At 27.5% G+C, this 17,845-nt stretch overlaps 2 protein-coding genes across 2 annotated transcripts; one reads left to right on the forward strand and one right to left on the reverse strand.

The window, feature by feature from the left end:
• Positions 1-5,186: 5,186 nt before the first annotated feature.
• PmUG01_13035300 (conserved Plasmodium protein, unknown function) lies at positions 5,187-11,126 on the forward strand (the record flags this gene model as incomplete). Its single annotated transcript, XM_029007338.1, has 1 exon — positions 5,187-11,126. One exon carries the CDS (start codon positions 5,187-5,189, stop codon positions 11,124-11,126), a length of 5,940 nt encoding a protein of 1,979 aa, XP_028863738.1.
• A 1,330-nt stretch (positions 11,127-12,456) lies between these two features.
• On the reverse strand, positions 12,457-15,914 carry PmUG01_13035400 (calcium-dependent protein kinase, putative; the record flags this gene model as incomplete). Its single annotated transcript, XM_029007339.1, has 9 exons — positions 12,457-12,494; positions 12,802-12,865; positions 13,018-13,080; positions 13,326-13,431; positions 13,664-13,728; positions 13,895-13,966; positions 14,481-14,537; positions 15,119-15,407; positions 15,814-15,914. The coding sequence occupies 9 exons, from the start codon at positions 15,912-15,914 to the stop codon at positions 12,457-12,459; spliced, it is 855 nt and encodes a 284-aa protein (XP_028863739.1).
• Between the last annotated feature and the right edge of the window lie 1,931 nt (positions 15,915-17,845).

Consider the following 17,845-nt stretch of genomic DNA (forward strand, 5'->3'; position numbering starts at 1 on the left):
AATTAACGTTACAATTTATATATAAATATTTTTTATAGAAAAGGAAACGTTTTAATACGTTCAAAAAATTGCAAAAAAATTTTTTTTTTTTTTTTTTATTGCTCTCGAAAAAACAGTTCAGTGGAAACGTTTAAGAATATATCATCCTACCTGTATATTATACCTACATATATGTACAACAATTATATATATGTTGAGGACGCGAGTCAAAAAGGTAATGACAAATTATTATTTTGCTCGGTGGAAAACAAGAATTTATAACAGCTACTCACGTGCCAATATGTATGTTTGTAGCAGACTTTTCATTTTTATTTTTTAAGCAAAATGGGGATCAAAATGGTATTTTCTTGTTTGCAGCAAAAAAAAAAAAAAAAAAAAAAAAATATATATATATATATATATACATATATATATATATATATATTCAATAAAACAGGTACTAAGGCGCATATTCATTTCATTTCCAATTAGTTACATATTACATGTTCATTTTTTTTTTCTATTCTATATTCTTATATTCCTACACCTGATGATATATATGTATACGTGTACATACATACATACATACATATAATTACTGTGCAAACAAATTGCGGAAACTAATGTTTGCATAAAATTTCGTGCAAGTTATACTTGAACGTAGTTCTGCGGTTGATGAGAAGGAGAGCATGAAGGGGAAATGGGTAAACAGAGGTGACAAAATATATGTATATGTTCTTATGCATACGTTCGTATATGCAACATGTTCAGAGAGCAATTCTTTATATGAGTGTTAATGATCGGTGGGAATGAGCTCATTATTAAGGCATATGAGGAGAGCAATAGATTGTGAAGTTTGGAAAGAGAGTTTGACCAACCTGTTGTATTTGTTGTATATATAATAAACATGTGCACAAATCTTCTTTTGTTTCTGCCCTTTTTTTAAAAAGGATGATCGTTTGCAACATACCTACACATATATTTTTCCCATTTTAAATAAAAAAAGCTCGAAAAAAAAAAAATAATAAAAAAAAAAAAAAAAAAAAAAGCTCGAAAAAAAAAAAAAAAAGAAGAAAATTCCTCATACGAATTTTATTTTATATTAGCAATCCTTTAATACCTTCGCGCGGGGGCTAACAAAATCGTAAGGCTTCCCTTTGCCCCCATAAACAAAAATAAATAATAACACAGTATTATATAATATTCTTTTATGTAATGTTTTACAGATTTATAAATAATTGTTTTATCGTCTTTTCATTAACGATGCCACTACTAGAAATTTTGTATTATACGTGAATTAGCATTTTCTTTTGTATCCCACCTTTTATTTCCCCCTTTATTTCCCCTTTTATTTCCCCCTTTATTTCCCCTTTTATTTCCCCTTTTATTTCCCCTTTTATTTCCCCTTTTATTTCCCCTTCTGTTACCCCTTCTGTTACCCCTTCTGTTACCCCTTCTGTTATCCCTTCTGTTATCCCTTCTGTTATCCCTAGTTTGTTTTTTCAGCAAAAATGAAATTGCCCTTTTTTTCGGGTACAGTGTAAGAAAAAGGATGTGCGACTCATTGTCACACGGATATAACATGCATGTGCGTGTATAAACGTATATACATACAAATATATGTACATACGTGTACATATAATAACGTACATGTATTATGTACGTATATTTGTGCGTCTATGTTATAACATTGCAACTTTTCGTCTGACCATTTTTCGCTGCCCTTTCAAGATGTGCCAATTATTATATGTAAAAATATGACATGTTCATATTTAAAAAAAAAAAGAAAAAAAAAAAAAAAAAAATAAGATCAGATAAGATAAAATAAGATAAGATAAGATCAGATAAGATCAGATAAAATAAGGCAAGGTAACATTTGTTAAGTTATAAATACGAAAGAAATGATATGAAAAGAACAGACAAGAAATAAAATAAAATAAAATTATGGAGAGGTAAATAAATCAGACTTGTCAATTCATAGTATTATTAATATTAATTATAAGGATGTACTCTACATGTGAACATATGAATGGACCCTTTTGTCATTGTCATTTTACGGAAACTTGTACGGACATGTCTTTCTATATCTTCTCAAAACCATGAACTGTTACTGTTATAATATACTATTATGCCGTTTTTTCATTACATGCAATTCTGTACATATATATATATATATATATATATATATGTACATACTTGACATTTTGCGTACTTATGTCGTAAAACGTAAAGGGAGGGGGTAAGACACGCTTGCGTGGACCTTTTCCGAACAATCGAAAAATTCAAGACTTGTCATATGTACATATATATATATGTACAGGTAGATATATGTACAGGTACATTAAGCAAATTTCTGGGGGAAGGAAAAATTTACATGTTCGTTTGGCGCAAAAAAAAAATAAAATAATAATAAATAAATAAATAAATAATTGAAAAAAAGAATGAGTAAATAAATACGTTCATAAATACGTACAGTTGTTAAAATCGGAAAAAAAAAAAAAATTAAAATGTTGAAAAGTTAGGAAGTTATAAATAATGTATAACTGTTAAACATTCCTTTCATTAGGATTTTTTTTTTTTTTTTTATTTCTTTTCCTTTCTTTTTTTCCTTTTTTCCCTTTTTAAATAAAAAAATGACTATTTAATTCTTTTCAAATATACAATCACGTTACATATTTTATTACATCATAACTTTTGAATAACTTTTCATGTTATATTAGAAAAAAATCAAAAAGGGGGGAACAATAGTATTCTGAGTGATCGTCCCTAATTATGAAAAATAAAGGTATATATAAAAAAACATGAACATAAACGTAAACATAATTGTATACGTAAATATGATCGTAATCGTAAACATAAATATATATACATATTTATAAGCTTTTGTATTCGTATTTGTATTTTTGTTTGTACATGTGTTTGTATTTGTGTTTATATTTATGTTTATATTTCTATTTATATATTTATACGTTATTGACATGTATTTACAAACATATACATGAATGTTACTAATATGTTTGTATATACTATTACGAAAAAGAATGGTTATACATTTAATATATATATATATATATATATATATACATATATTTTATTATATTTAGGTAAATTTCATTATTAGAGGTTTATAAAAAAGGTAAACATATAACCGCCATACCAAAAGCATAATTATATATGTTATTTGCGTACTACATTGAGTAATGTAATATCGGCATAAAGTAGTAAGATGGGGAAAATAAAATATAAAGAAATAAAACACAATAAAATAAAATAAATTGAGGTATTTACTGTACCGTACATTTATGTTTATATATATATATGTTTATATATTTATATGTATATGTTTGTATGTTTATAATATGTTTATATATTTATATGTTTATATGTTTATAATACGTTTATATATTTATAAGTTTATATGTTTATATGTTTATAATATGTTTATATGTTTTTATATGTATATGTTGTTTATATATGTATAAGTTTATATATGCATATGTTTATATATGCATATGTTTATATATGCATATGTTTATATATGCATCTGTTTATATATGTATATATTATTATTTATATATTATATATTTATATATTTGTACATGTAAAACACGTTATAAATATGAAAAAAAAATTATACGTGTATATAAAATACCCTTGTGCTTTATTCATTTTTAACTGTATATATAATAAATTCGCATTATTAAAAAAATAAAAATTAAATATAAAATAAAACAAATTTTACAATATTTTACAATAAAAAAAAAAAAAAGGCATTTTTTAAATTTCGAATTTTTTTATAATTTAAATAAATTGCAAAATCGTAAGATAATATTGTATATATATATAAATATATATAATATATAAATTTACATATAAATATGAATATATACGCATAAATATGAATATGTACATATAAATATGAATTATATACATATTATATGAATTATATACATATTATATGAATTATATACATATTATATGAATTATATACATATTATATGAATTATATACATATTATATGAATGTATGTATACTGTAATAAAATTTTTTTACTTTTAATTTCCTCAAATACAAGGAGCATTACTGTGAAATAAGTCATACAAGTACGCAAGTGTATCTAATTACACGTATTATATATATATATATATATATATAATTACATATATGCATACGTATTATATATTTTATATGTATATATGCTTTGAGTACGTACGTATTTGCACGTATGTATATACATATATATATGTATGTATGCATTTGTATATGTATAATAATACTTGCTTTTTTAAAAACCCTGCGTAGATAGTCAAATATACCGAGAGCAGTACGTATTTTATTTTTTTTTTTTTGAAAAAGAAAGAACGTAACGTTTGTGCTAAATCATAATTGTATGCACAAGCATATGTACATTCGCAGTATAAACAAGTATATATATTGAACATACGTACGTATGAGCATATATATATATATATATACATATATATATATATACATACGTTTGAATTGCGTAAAAGCACGTGCATATGTGCTCATGCGTATACAAAGTAAAAGGTATGTTTTTATGCCGTTTATTTTTTTTTACAATAAATTCATTTAAAGCGAAACGTAGTTATACATGTAGTAGGAAAGGAAAACTTTGAGCGTACATACATGTATATATATATATATATATATATATATATACATATACATATACATATACATATACATATACATATACATATACATATACATATACATATACATATACATATACATATACATATACATATACATATATATATACATATACATATACATATACATATATATATACATATACATATACATATATATATACATATACATATGCGTATGTAACTTGAGCACACTTGATATCAGCGACACTTATAAATTAATTCAAGTGGAAGTGATGCCAACATATGCTTATATGTATTTTACGTTGTAAATGTAGTATATAATTGCAAAATTGCTATATTATACGAGTTCTTCCCCTTTTATTTTACTATATTAAGTTACTTGGTCATTTCGATACTTGATCATATTGTTTTATTTTATTTTTTTTATTTTTTCCCATTATTTCCGTGCTTCTCTTTACTCTTGTATGACATCTTCCCCCCCCCCCCCAATCCTCTCTTCTTTCCAAAAAGTAATTTGTGCAAAAAAGCTGAATTTAAAATCGTGCATTCAATGTAATATATTTAACAATGTACAGGAGTTCAGACACGAAGCAGTACTACAAGAGCAAGAATAAACTTCCTTTAATTTTTTACAAAAATAAATATACAAACCTTAAGCAGAGTAATAGCAATTATAACAGTAATACCAACGGTAATAACATCAATAACAACAACAGTAACAACAACAGTAACAACAACAGTAACAACAACAGTAACAACAACAGTAACAACAACAGTAACAACAACAGTAACAACAGTAACAACAACAGTAATAACAACAGTAACAACAACAGTAACAACAACAGTAACAACAGTAACAACAACAACAACAATAACAACAAAAGTAATAACAACAGTAACAACAACAGTAACAACAAAAGTAATAACAACAGTAACAACAACAGTAACAACAACAGTAACAACAAAAGTAATAACAGTAATAATAGCTGCATTAGCCATCAGCAAAGGGGTGAGGGCCTTAGCTATATTGTCAACGGTACAGTAAACAAATCATTAGACAAGAACAACATTAACAAGAGTAGTAGTAGCAGCGGCAATCGCATCTGTGATAATAGCAACACAAACCTCCTTTACAAGAAGAAGGGTAGTCTTAACGTGCACGCAAATACGGGTACGGGTAAGTACAGTGTGAGTAGTAGTGGTAACTACCGCATAAATAATAACGACAGTGAAGAACATCCGAGTAGTTGTGGAAACATGTTAGCGTACAATGAAGACATGTATAACTGCGATAAGCAGAAGGTACTGAATGCGGGTGGATCCAGATATCATGCCTATAACATTGACGGTAATAACAGTGGTCATCATAGTAGTCATCATAATAGTCATCATAATAGTCATCATAATAATCATCATAATAATCATCATAATGGCAATAACAGTAACAGTCATAGTAGCCATGAGTACAACAGTAATAACCATGCTCCATTAGGAAAACTACAAAACAATAAAAATTCTTACAATTTTCATCAAAAAAAGGAAGGAAAGCACAGCTACGAAGAGTACTTGGGTAATATGCCGGAAGGGGAAAATAGTAGGGGAAATAACGTGGGTAACAACTTAAGTGGTAATCATTCAAGAGGTAACAATCATATTAACCACAGTAAAAATTGTAATAGTAATGGTAATAGTAACAACAATGGTAATAGTAACAACAGTGGTAATAGTAACAACAGTGGTAGTAGTAACAACAGTGGTAGTAGTAACAACAGTGGTAGTAGTAACAACAATGGTAATCATAGTAATAAGATTAATAACAGTACTAACAGTGCCAATAACAATAGTGCCAATAACAATAGTGCCAATAACAACAATGCCAATAACAACAATGCCAATAACAACAATGCCAATAACAACAATGCCAATAACAACAATGCCAATAACAACAATGCCAATAACAACAATAGTAACAGTAATAGTATAAGCATCAGTAGTAATAACAATAACAATAACAATAATAGTATCAGTAATAGTAGCAGTAACAATAACAATAATAGTAGCAGTAATAGTAGCAGTAACAGTAACAACAATGTTAACGGAAACGTTAACGGAAGTATCAATGGTAATGTACACGGTAATCATAGCAATCATTCGTTTAACTATGGACCAAGGAGTTATAAAAATTATAATGTAGAAGATAATGAAAATTACATGAACCTTACCAGTTCTAAGAACGCCAATAGGTGTTACGAAGTTAGTGATAATGTATCATGTATGAACATGTCAGTACAAAAAAAAATGAGTTATATTAACTTCGCTAGTAATAATAATAACAATAATGGACATCACCTTAACAGTCATAACAACATTCATCATAGCGGTCCAAGCAACGATCATCGCAAAGGAAGCGAACTGAATGGAGATGATTTGAATAATTATAGTTCAGTTAATGAAAAGATGATTGACGTAGCAAAAGAAAAGAGTGTACTAGAGAACAATATGCTATCAAGGGGTGATAACAAAAAGGCGTTGCTAAACATGATGAGTAACACAAGAAATAAAAATAATAGTACAAATAATGAAGTGAGAAAAATAGAAAAGAAAGAAGAAGAGGATAAGTACATAAAAGGAAACAATAATGATAGAAGCACAAGTACATGCAATCGAAGTAGTTACAGTGTACACAAGGAGGTGTTAACAAAAAACAGCATGAACAATTTTGGCGCGGCTAACATAATTAGCGGCGTTGATGGGGTTAACGGAGCTAGCGGTGTGAACAGTGTAAACAGTGTAGACGAAGTAAATGATATAAACCCCGTTGGCAGTTGTAGCAACATGAACAATCCGAACGACATGAGTGGAAAGAATGCAAACTCCGCGAGCGGAAATGCGTACAATATATCGTACATGTTCATTTATCAGTACTACTACGTGCTACACACAAAAAAAGAAATGATGCATAACTTTTACTCGGATAACGCTATTTTGCTAATAAGTTTCAATAATCAAAATAGACAGGATGAAAAGGGAAATTATAACTGTGTTCAGAATGATTTAAAGAATAGTATGAATGTTTCGGAGGGTGGTAAACAGTATGCTCATGGAAGAGGTGGAATAACAACAAATGGTGGTGGTATTGGTAGTGGTATTGGTAGCGGTATTGGTAGTGGTATTGGTAGCGGTATTGGTAGTGGTAGTGGTAGCGGTATTGGTAGCGGTATTGGTAGTGGTAGCGGTAGAAGTGCGAATCGTGCAGCTGGAAGTGGAAACGTATTATACGATGATAGGGAGCATTTCTTCAATTTGAGTGATATGGTTATTGAGGGAAGCCAGAAAAGCGAGTATATGATGAAATTGAAAAATCGAAAAATGATTAGTGAGTATTATAGAAAGCTTGATGTGAATGAATGTACTGTTCATATAAACTCAATTGAAGTAGTCAACTTGCATGATGAAATATATATATATATATATGGAAAAATGAAGAAATGTAAAGATACGAATGTGTATTACTACTTTGTGCAGAATATTCATTTACATAAATATAGTATGTACCAGTATTATGTAGATGTTGATTTTATTCATTACTATAATACTTCCATGGATAGTGATGAGTGTCAACAATATCAACATGCCGAACAGTTCAACTATAACAGTAGTAGTAGACTGTTAAGTAATATATGCGATGCTAAGAGTAAGGAGGACGAGAAAAAGAAAAAAAGCAAAATTAGTAAGCTCCACATGAGTGGTAATAATAATAACCTGGTCAGTAGCGACGTAGTTAGGACTAGCGCAATCAGTAGCAACCCTATGAGTAATAGTTCCAGTGCGTTGAAACACATAGGTGCAGTTAGAAGTGGCACGATGAGGGGAAAAGGTACCGAAAAAGGTGTAACATGTACCGATAGTGGAAATGTAAATAATAATGCATGTACCGTTAGTGGAAATGTAAATAATAATGCTTGTACCAATAACAGAAATAGTAATAAATGTGCGATGGGCCCTAGAAGGAATAATGAAAGGGATGAAAAGAATATGGCAATGGTAGATAACAAATATTGCAAGGCGAAGTTTACAGTAAAAGAAGAGGATAATGAACAAAACTACCATAGCGGCAGTGTTATGACACAACATCATCCCATGGTGAGGCTACAGCATAGTAGTAACATTCATGATCATAAAAGATATTATCATCAGTATGATGAATATGGTGGACATGATGAAGAGGAGCAAGGAGAACAACAGTACGCACAAGAGAACATGATGAGGATGTATATATCAGAAGAGGAAGAGGAGAAGGGATATAATGAAGAGGAATATGATGAAGAAGAATATGTCGAAGCAGAATACGGTGAAGCAGAGTACGATGAGGAAGAAGAGGAAGAGGAAGGAGAAGAAGAGGATATGGAGGATGAAGATGCGTTAGAAGATAATATGGGAAACATGGGCAACATGAGTAACATGGACAACATGGATGATGATTATGATGACGTAGGAGTAATAGAAGTGGGAGTAGAAGAGGAGGAAGGATTTGAAGAGGAAGATGATGAATTTGAAGGAGCATATGGACCATATGTGGATGAGGAGGAGCATGAACAAGAATTTGAACATGTACATATACGTGAACGTGGACAGGAATGTGCAGCGGATGTGCATATGCATATGGGTGTGGGTGTGCAAAATGAAGGAAGTTATGCGGATAATATAAACGATGGAAAGAGAAAAAAGAAAAGATGTAGTCTTTCGAAAAATAATGAATCTCTGGTTCTTACGAAAGGAGGAGGAGGAGGAGTAGTAGTTGAATCATGTAGTAGCAGCTATTACAATAATAGTAACAAACATGCAATTAAGAAGGGGGGAATATCATCCAATGCCATCGCCCCTTCAGCAGTGAGGGGTGGTGGTAGTGTTGTTGTTGGTGTTGGGCCACGTATTGACGATGCAAATAACTCATCTGCATTTATATCAATGGGTAAGATAAAAAATATGAAAAAGACAAACAACAACGATAAGAGAGGGAAACTTGGGGCCGCTTCTTTATGTACCGGTTATGCAAGTAAGGACCATACTGCGGAAAATAAAAAAGGGAAAGACAAGGAGAATGAAAAAAAAAGAAACACAGCAGAAGTGGTAGTAGTAGTGCCAAGTGCGAATAGGGATCTTTATAATAGTAGCAGGGAGGGGTGCAACCATAATAATAAAGAGAATAGCGAATATAATATTAGAGCAAACAGGGTTGGCGGCAAATATAATAGTAGTGGTGGTGGTAAAGCGGATGATCCGAGTAGCAGCAATGTCATTGGAAGTAATAGCGGTAGTAATAGCGGAAATAATAGCCGCAATAATATTAACAGTAATAACGGCAATAATAGCTGCAGTAGCAACGGCGGAGGGGTACACGTGAAGAAGACGAACATAGTGGAAGACACGAAAAAAATAAAAAAAAATAAAATTGAAAATGCATGGAATGTTGAGAGTGAACAATTGCCAAAAATGGAAAAAATCATGAAAGAACAAAAGAATGGATTTGAAAATAATAAGAAAAAGAAAAAAGAAAAAAACAGAGTAGACCCAGATAGTTGGGTGTTTAGAGTTATGAAAAATTATCAAAGTGTAAATCCAGGTGAGAAAAATGGGCAGGTAGTAGTAAATAACAAAAAAATGGAAAGAGAAAATAAAAATAATGAGCTAAATGATAATGAGAAAGAAAAGGAGCTTAACCAAAAGGGAAATAAAAAGGAGGATACGGAACAGGAAAAAAGAAAAAAGAAAAAAAAAAAAAAAAAGGAAAAAAGTAAAGTAAAAGAACAAAATGGATATAGAATTGGAGGAAAGGGGAAAGATGATGAAGATAGAGAAATAGAAGAAGAAGAGGAGGAAGAAGAAGATGATGAAGATGAACAAGAACAAGAACAACTAGAACAGCAACAGCAACAACAACAACAACAACAACAAAGAGAACAAATGAAAGGGGAAGAAATCAACGCCAATGATAAAAAAATTATTATTCATAATATACATAAAAATATGGATAAGAAAAAAATAAATGATTGTATTATTGACCGATTAAAAAAATATAATGATGGGCATGCTGTTCAAATTGATATATATCAAAGGAATATAAAAAAAGTATTTCCAAATTCGTATAATAATTATCAGAATAGTTATCCAAATAATTATGATAATAAAGTAAAAGGAACTGAATATTCTTACGCCATTGCTGAGTTAGATTGTCGTCAAAGTCAACAACTTTTACTTGACTTAGGTCTATATTGTAATGGTATTAAATTAAACATAGAAAATTTTAAGGAAAAAAAAAAAACAGATATCAAGAAATATAATAGAAAATATAATACATTTAGTACGTCATTTGATGGGTCCAAATTGAAAGAAGACAAATTTAAAAATTCGTTCTATAGAGGAGGAGGAGGAGGACCAGTAGTAGCAGGAGGGGGGGGACGTCAGTGGCAACTCCGATTTGAAGCAAAAGATGCAGCATATGCTTGAAATAGTTATTAGATTCAAGTGGGGAAGATAGATTTTTTTTTTTTTTTTTTTTTTCTTCTTATTTTTTTATAACAATAAATAGATATATAATATATATAAATATCCAAGCAAAGGGGGGGGCATATATTTTATGTGGGACCAAACTTCACGGGATATCTTTAGACGCATGCATGTACAGCATACGTACATTATGCGCGCGCATATATGTGTGTGTGTATATATATACAGACAGTGGAACGTATCTCCCACAAAAGAGTTCACATACTTTTGTATAAACAAATTTTTTATTGTAAATAAATTTTTTTTTGAGAAATTTTTGCCCCCATTTACAATTCATTTTATTATTACACATTATTATTCCATTACTTTATATTTTATTGATTTATATTTTATTGCTTTTTACGTTGTTGTATTTAATTTTCATTTTGCTCTTCTTTTCCATTCCTCCTTATATTTTGTAAAACGTTAATGAGTAAAATATATATAATAATCATTTTTTTATTATTCTTTTAATTTCAGTATTAAAAATTATACGATTAAGAAACGACTGAAGAAATTTATATTTTCTTCCTAAGGGGAAAAACCTTTTTCTTGTATAATTAAAAATAATATTAAAATAAAAAATAATAATAAAATAAAATAAAATAAGGTATATATATATTATTATTACTAGGCAAACAATTTTGTAAGGTTTTTAATTTATGGGTGAATGAATACATGAGGAACATAAATTGCACACAAATATACATATAAATATGTATTATATGCATATATATTATATATACGTATAAACATGTGCATTTGTTCATGTACATATATATATATACATATATTATATATATATATATATATGTACATATAAAGATAAACAGGCAAAATAGGAACAAGGGTAAAAAAAATTGAACAAATGGAAATGACATATAATAAATAGCACATATTATTAATATATAAATATAGTCATATCTACGTAAGTGAAACAACAACAAAAAAAAAGGGGAAAAAAAAAAAAAAAAAAAAAAAAATAAACAGGTATAAATACACACATGTGTGCATACGTAATTATGTACACATATTATATATGTATATATACGTAAAATATGTATACTTCTAAGAAACAAATTTGTATGAGCTAATTAAATCTTAATTGTGATTAGCAAACTGTATATACAAGTTAAATTCATTAAAATTTTAATTAAAAAAATAAGACAAAATAAAATTAATCAAAGTAAAACAACATAAGGAATTACATATATACATATAAATAAATGTTACCTTTTTTTTTATTTTTATTTTTTTTTTATCATCCGTGTGAAAAGCACAAGACGTAAAATTACTGCACTTGCGATTTAATCCAAGGGTGATTAAGAGCTAATGAAAGGGAAAAGCGTAATAATGAAGAAAAAACGTAAAGAGGACAAAAGCAAAAATGTATTTTATTAAAATACGACCGAGGTGTTTGTGTATGTGTACGTGTATGTGTATGTGCATTTGTATGTGTATGTATATGTATATGTATATGTGTATGTATATATATATATGTATGTAAGTATGTATATATATGTATGTATGTATATATTTCTTTTCTTCTCTTTTCGTTATTTTATTTTATTTATTTTATTTTTTATGCACTGTTCAGAATTTTACAACAATGCAAGCACATTCGCACACCACTCACCTTGATAAGCTGTAAGTCTTTTCTTTTCATTTCTTTCCAAGAGTTTTTTTAAAAAATCTACTGCCTATAGGGGGGGGAAAAAAGAAAAAAAAAGGAACGAAGGATACAATGTACGAATAATTGAATATACGAAAGAAAAAGTTGTATCATATTAAATAAAGGATTCGACATGCAATATAACTATCATCATATTTTAATGCTCCTTTTTCTAATAACCTCAACTGATAAAGAAGAAAATTCTTTGCCCTTCCAGTTTATATTCTTGTTCAATATTTCGTCCTAATGGTGTTAAAAAAATGCGTTAACTTGTGGATAACTATATATATGGGTGGGCTCTTACACAAAAACACGTGTGCAGCTACATATACATACATATATATATATATATATATATATATATATATATATGTAAGCGTATGCACGTACAAAAGTATGGCAACACCGCACACATGCAGTTTTACATGTACAGTTTTTACATGTGTTCGTTGTGCATGCCTCTTTTATTCTGTTTTTAAAATTCTTACTACAACATTTGGCGTGTTTTTTCCTTCAAATGGATATTTTCCAGTCAACATAAAAAAAACCATTACACCCAAGGCCCAAATGTCAGACGATATGGTATACTTTTTTCTAAAAAATAAATAACGATCGTTTATTTAGCATTAATTGGTCTTACTCACGCGTGCAGGAATAGATGCATGTATATGTAGATATATATATATGTAGATATATATATATGTAGATATATATATATGTAGATATACATATATATGTAGATATACATATATATAATAAATTCCATATGTGCGTTTTTTTTTTTTTTTTTTTTTTTTTTTTTTTTTTTTATTTTTTTCCGTTTTACCTTATCAGTTCAGGTGAAATATAATGCGGAGATCCACATAATTCCGTCAAATACTCACAGTTAACCTGTAAATATAAAAAATACATGAACAGTTAAGAATTTTTCCAACTGTGCGCCGTTATATCACACAAGTGTATACACATAAATGTGTGTATTATTTGTATGTGTACGTATATTACATGTAGGTAATATTATGTATTTACGCATACAAGAACGTGCCCCATTACTCACCTTCTTAGCCATTCCGAAATCTATTAACTTAATATTCTTTGTGTTTTTATTTAAAAATAAGAAATTTTCTGCCTTAAAAATGGGTTAAAAAACAAGGGAGTGAACAAAACATGCTTCAAAATTTTGATGTATTATTTAAAAATGGAAAATAAAAGAATGCAACGGGAAATGCAAGGGGAATGGGAACGGGTAAAAAAAATGGAAAAAAAAAAAAGAAGAAAAAATAAAGTAAAAATAATAAGGTAAAAATAATAAAGAAAAAATAATAAAGAAAAAATAATAAAGTAAAAATAATAAAGTAAAAATAATAAAGTAAAAATAATAAAGTAAAAATAATAAGTAAAAATAATAAAGTAAAAATAATAAAGTAAAATAATAAAGTAAAATAATAAAGTAAAATATAAAGTAAAATAATAAGGTAAAAATAATAAAGTAAAAATAATAAAGTAAAAATAATAAAGTAAAAATAATAAAGTAAAAATAATAAAGTAAAAATAATAAAGAAAAAACAATATCGTGTCATTTAATTCCCCTTTAAAAAATAATAAAAAAAATATTCCTCTGTTCATCTTTTTTCCTTTTTTACTTTTATGTCTCTGTGAATAATGTTTTTTGAATGTAAGTATTCCAAGGCGCAACAGATCTGGATCGATCAGGGGAGAAAAATTGTCAAAAAAAACGTTCATATGTGCGTATGTTTATTTAAATAAATGAATAAACTGGTACTATATACGTACATGCATTTACTCAGGAAGTAAAACGACAAGGGCGCAGTTTACACATAAATGCATACAAGTACATACACAAACATATATACATACATACATATATACATACATACATATATACATATATACATACATATATACATACATACATATATACATACATATATACATACATGCATATATACATACATGCATAACACACATATACAAACACACACACACACACACACACACACGTAGTAACAAATTTGTTAAGGTGCAAAATGTAACTTAAAAAAAATCTGATCGCAAGTAAATATTTCTGTCATTTGTAAGTAACGTGTATTTATTCGTGGTCATATAATAAAGGCAAAACTGCCCCCCCTTCCCCACATATATATATATATATATATACCTATGTATATAATATATACACGGTGTGTATGTGGGAACAGGCTAACTGCTCTATACATATACAACTCTACTGCTCATATTTAAAAGAGTTAGGGATAATTACCTGCCTGACAATAAGCACCGATTCGCTCTCCAATAAACATTTATTTTTTACTACTTTATAAAATAATTCACCCCCTTCACATTTTTCTAATACAATATAAAATTTATTTTTATCTTCAAAAAAATCTTTAAATTTTATAATATTTTCATGACTCATGACTGATAAATATTTTATTTCATTTTTGACCATCTTTTCAAAGTTGTAATTCTTTTTGTGCTTTTTCTTTTTCTTTATAATTTTCACAGCATATACTTCTTTTGTTTCTTTGTTAATGCATTCTCGTACTACTCTAAATTGAAGCAGAAATTGCAAAACGAAAAAGGCACAAATGTTCAGCAGTCATAACCACTATATAGTGCTAGATGTTCTACTAGATGTATTACTAGTAGTACTACTATATATACTACTGTACATAACTGTATATAACCAATACATGGGTATATAATATAAACATATGCCATCCATACGCAACAATACACACACAACACAAGTATTTTTTTGTACATGCACGTGCACAGTATACATCTGTACATACATATATATATAAATATATATATATATATATAAATATATCCATTAGCATGTGTGTTTGCATACTAACTAGTATATAATACTTCTTTACATGTACATTTTCATTTCTATACACAAGCAAGATATAGACAACATATCTGTGCATGCAAGTTCATATAAATTACCCGAAGGAGCCACAACCCAATACCTTTCCAAACTTATACTCATTTTTTTTTTTTTCTACATTGTTATAATGATGTAACAGTTTATTAATAGCATTTCCCATTGTTCGTCATAATCTTACCATTGACCTTTTTTTTATTATTCCAAAAAAAAAAAAAAAAAAAAAAAAAAAAAAAAAAAAAAAAAAAAAATAAAATATATGGTCCCTATGTCCAATTAAATAATTCCAACTATATTATATCAATTCAGACATTTTAAAATTTTTTCAAGTATCCAAAAATTTATAATTTATTACGGAAAGCACAATATTATTCTCATATTTATATGTAAATTAAAATTATTTTAATGCAACTCCGTTTATTAATTTTTTAAAAAAACAAAAATGAAAAAATTATAAAGACGAGTGAAGCGAAGAATAAAAAAAAAGTAAAACAAAGAGTAACACAACGAGTAAAACAAAAAGAATAATTTAAAAAGAGTAATACAAAATGAGTAATGCAAAGAGCTAAAATAAAAAGCACAAATAGAAATACAAACTGAAACAAAAAATTTATTCCTTAAGAATATATGTTACGATATCACGAAATATTGAATAAAAAGCTGCGTACAACATTTATTACCACATGCTTGCAATTTTTTTTTTTTTTTTTCAACTTAAAACTGTACACAAGTATGTAAATAAAGAAATATATACATATATATATATATATATATATATATATATATATATATATATACATGCATACATACATACATACATGCATACATACATACATACATACATACAACTATCTATTTATCTATATTTATAACATTCCATGTGAAACAACTCCACAATTTTCTAATTATATCTAACATTTAAGACATTGATTACAGCTACATAGAAATGTACGTAATGCTTCAATTATATATACTTGTACAATCTAAGCGTTCTTCTCGAACAGTTCATAACCGGAGTTAAGTATACATACATATATACGTACATATATACGTACATGTATATATATGCATATATGTATATGTATGTATATATGTATATGTATGTATATATGTATATGTATGTATATATGTATATGTATGTATATACGCGTATATGTATGTATATACGCGTATATGCATACATATATAATACTGTAACTGTAATGTAGATATTATTATACAAATATTTAAATACACAAATAAACAATGTTGGATAAGCTGGACTTTCTAAATACAAAAATCATGATAAAACACAAAGAACAACATGAAATTAAAACGTGTCAAAATAAATGAAATAAAGAAAAAACAAAAAAAATAAGAAAAACAAAGAAAATGAAAAGAAATAAAAAAAAAAAAAACAAAAAACAAATCATATAAAATTCAAAATCTAATAGAGCATTTTTTTTTTTTTTTTTTTTTTTAATAAATATTAAATATATTTGTTAAGGTAAAAAAAAAAAAAAAAAGAAAAAGATATAAACATATGTTGCATATATAAATATATATATTTTTTTATCTTTATATATGGTATGTTTTATTCGAAAACATTATTCAATTCATATGAAAAAGCTTAATATTAAAGAAGAAAAAAAAAAAAAAAAAAAAGAGCAAAGAAAAAAGCAAGCAGTTGTAAAATGAAAATGATTTTGCTTTTTACTCATTATACATTGAATTATCATTATTTTTTCCTAAAATACGAAATTAATAAAATGTTCATTCAAACATTAATGTACATATTCTTGATATAGAACGATAATATTTAATTAAACGATAAAAAACGAAGTTGTAGGTTAGGAGCGCATATAATATATATATATATATTAATGTATGTATATATATACATAATGTACAAACATACACGGAACGGGATGAATAAATTTTTTTTTTTCACATGAAATGCCAGAATTTAAGTATATATATAAAAGTGTAAGGTAAAAGAAAATAAGCATATATAAAGTATTATAAACATTTTAATAATAAATTACTTTTCATACTTATGTATACAGCATGTTGTTGTAAACAAATTTTTTTTTTTCGTATTTTAAAAAAAAAAAA

The sequence above is a fragment of the Plasmodium malariae genome, assembly GCF_900090045.1.
Source record: "Plasmodium malariae genome assembly, chromosome: 13".
Lineage (NCBI taxonomy): Eukaryota > Apicomplexa > Aconoidasida > Haemosporida > Plasmodiidae > Plasmodium > Plasmodium malariae.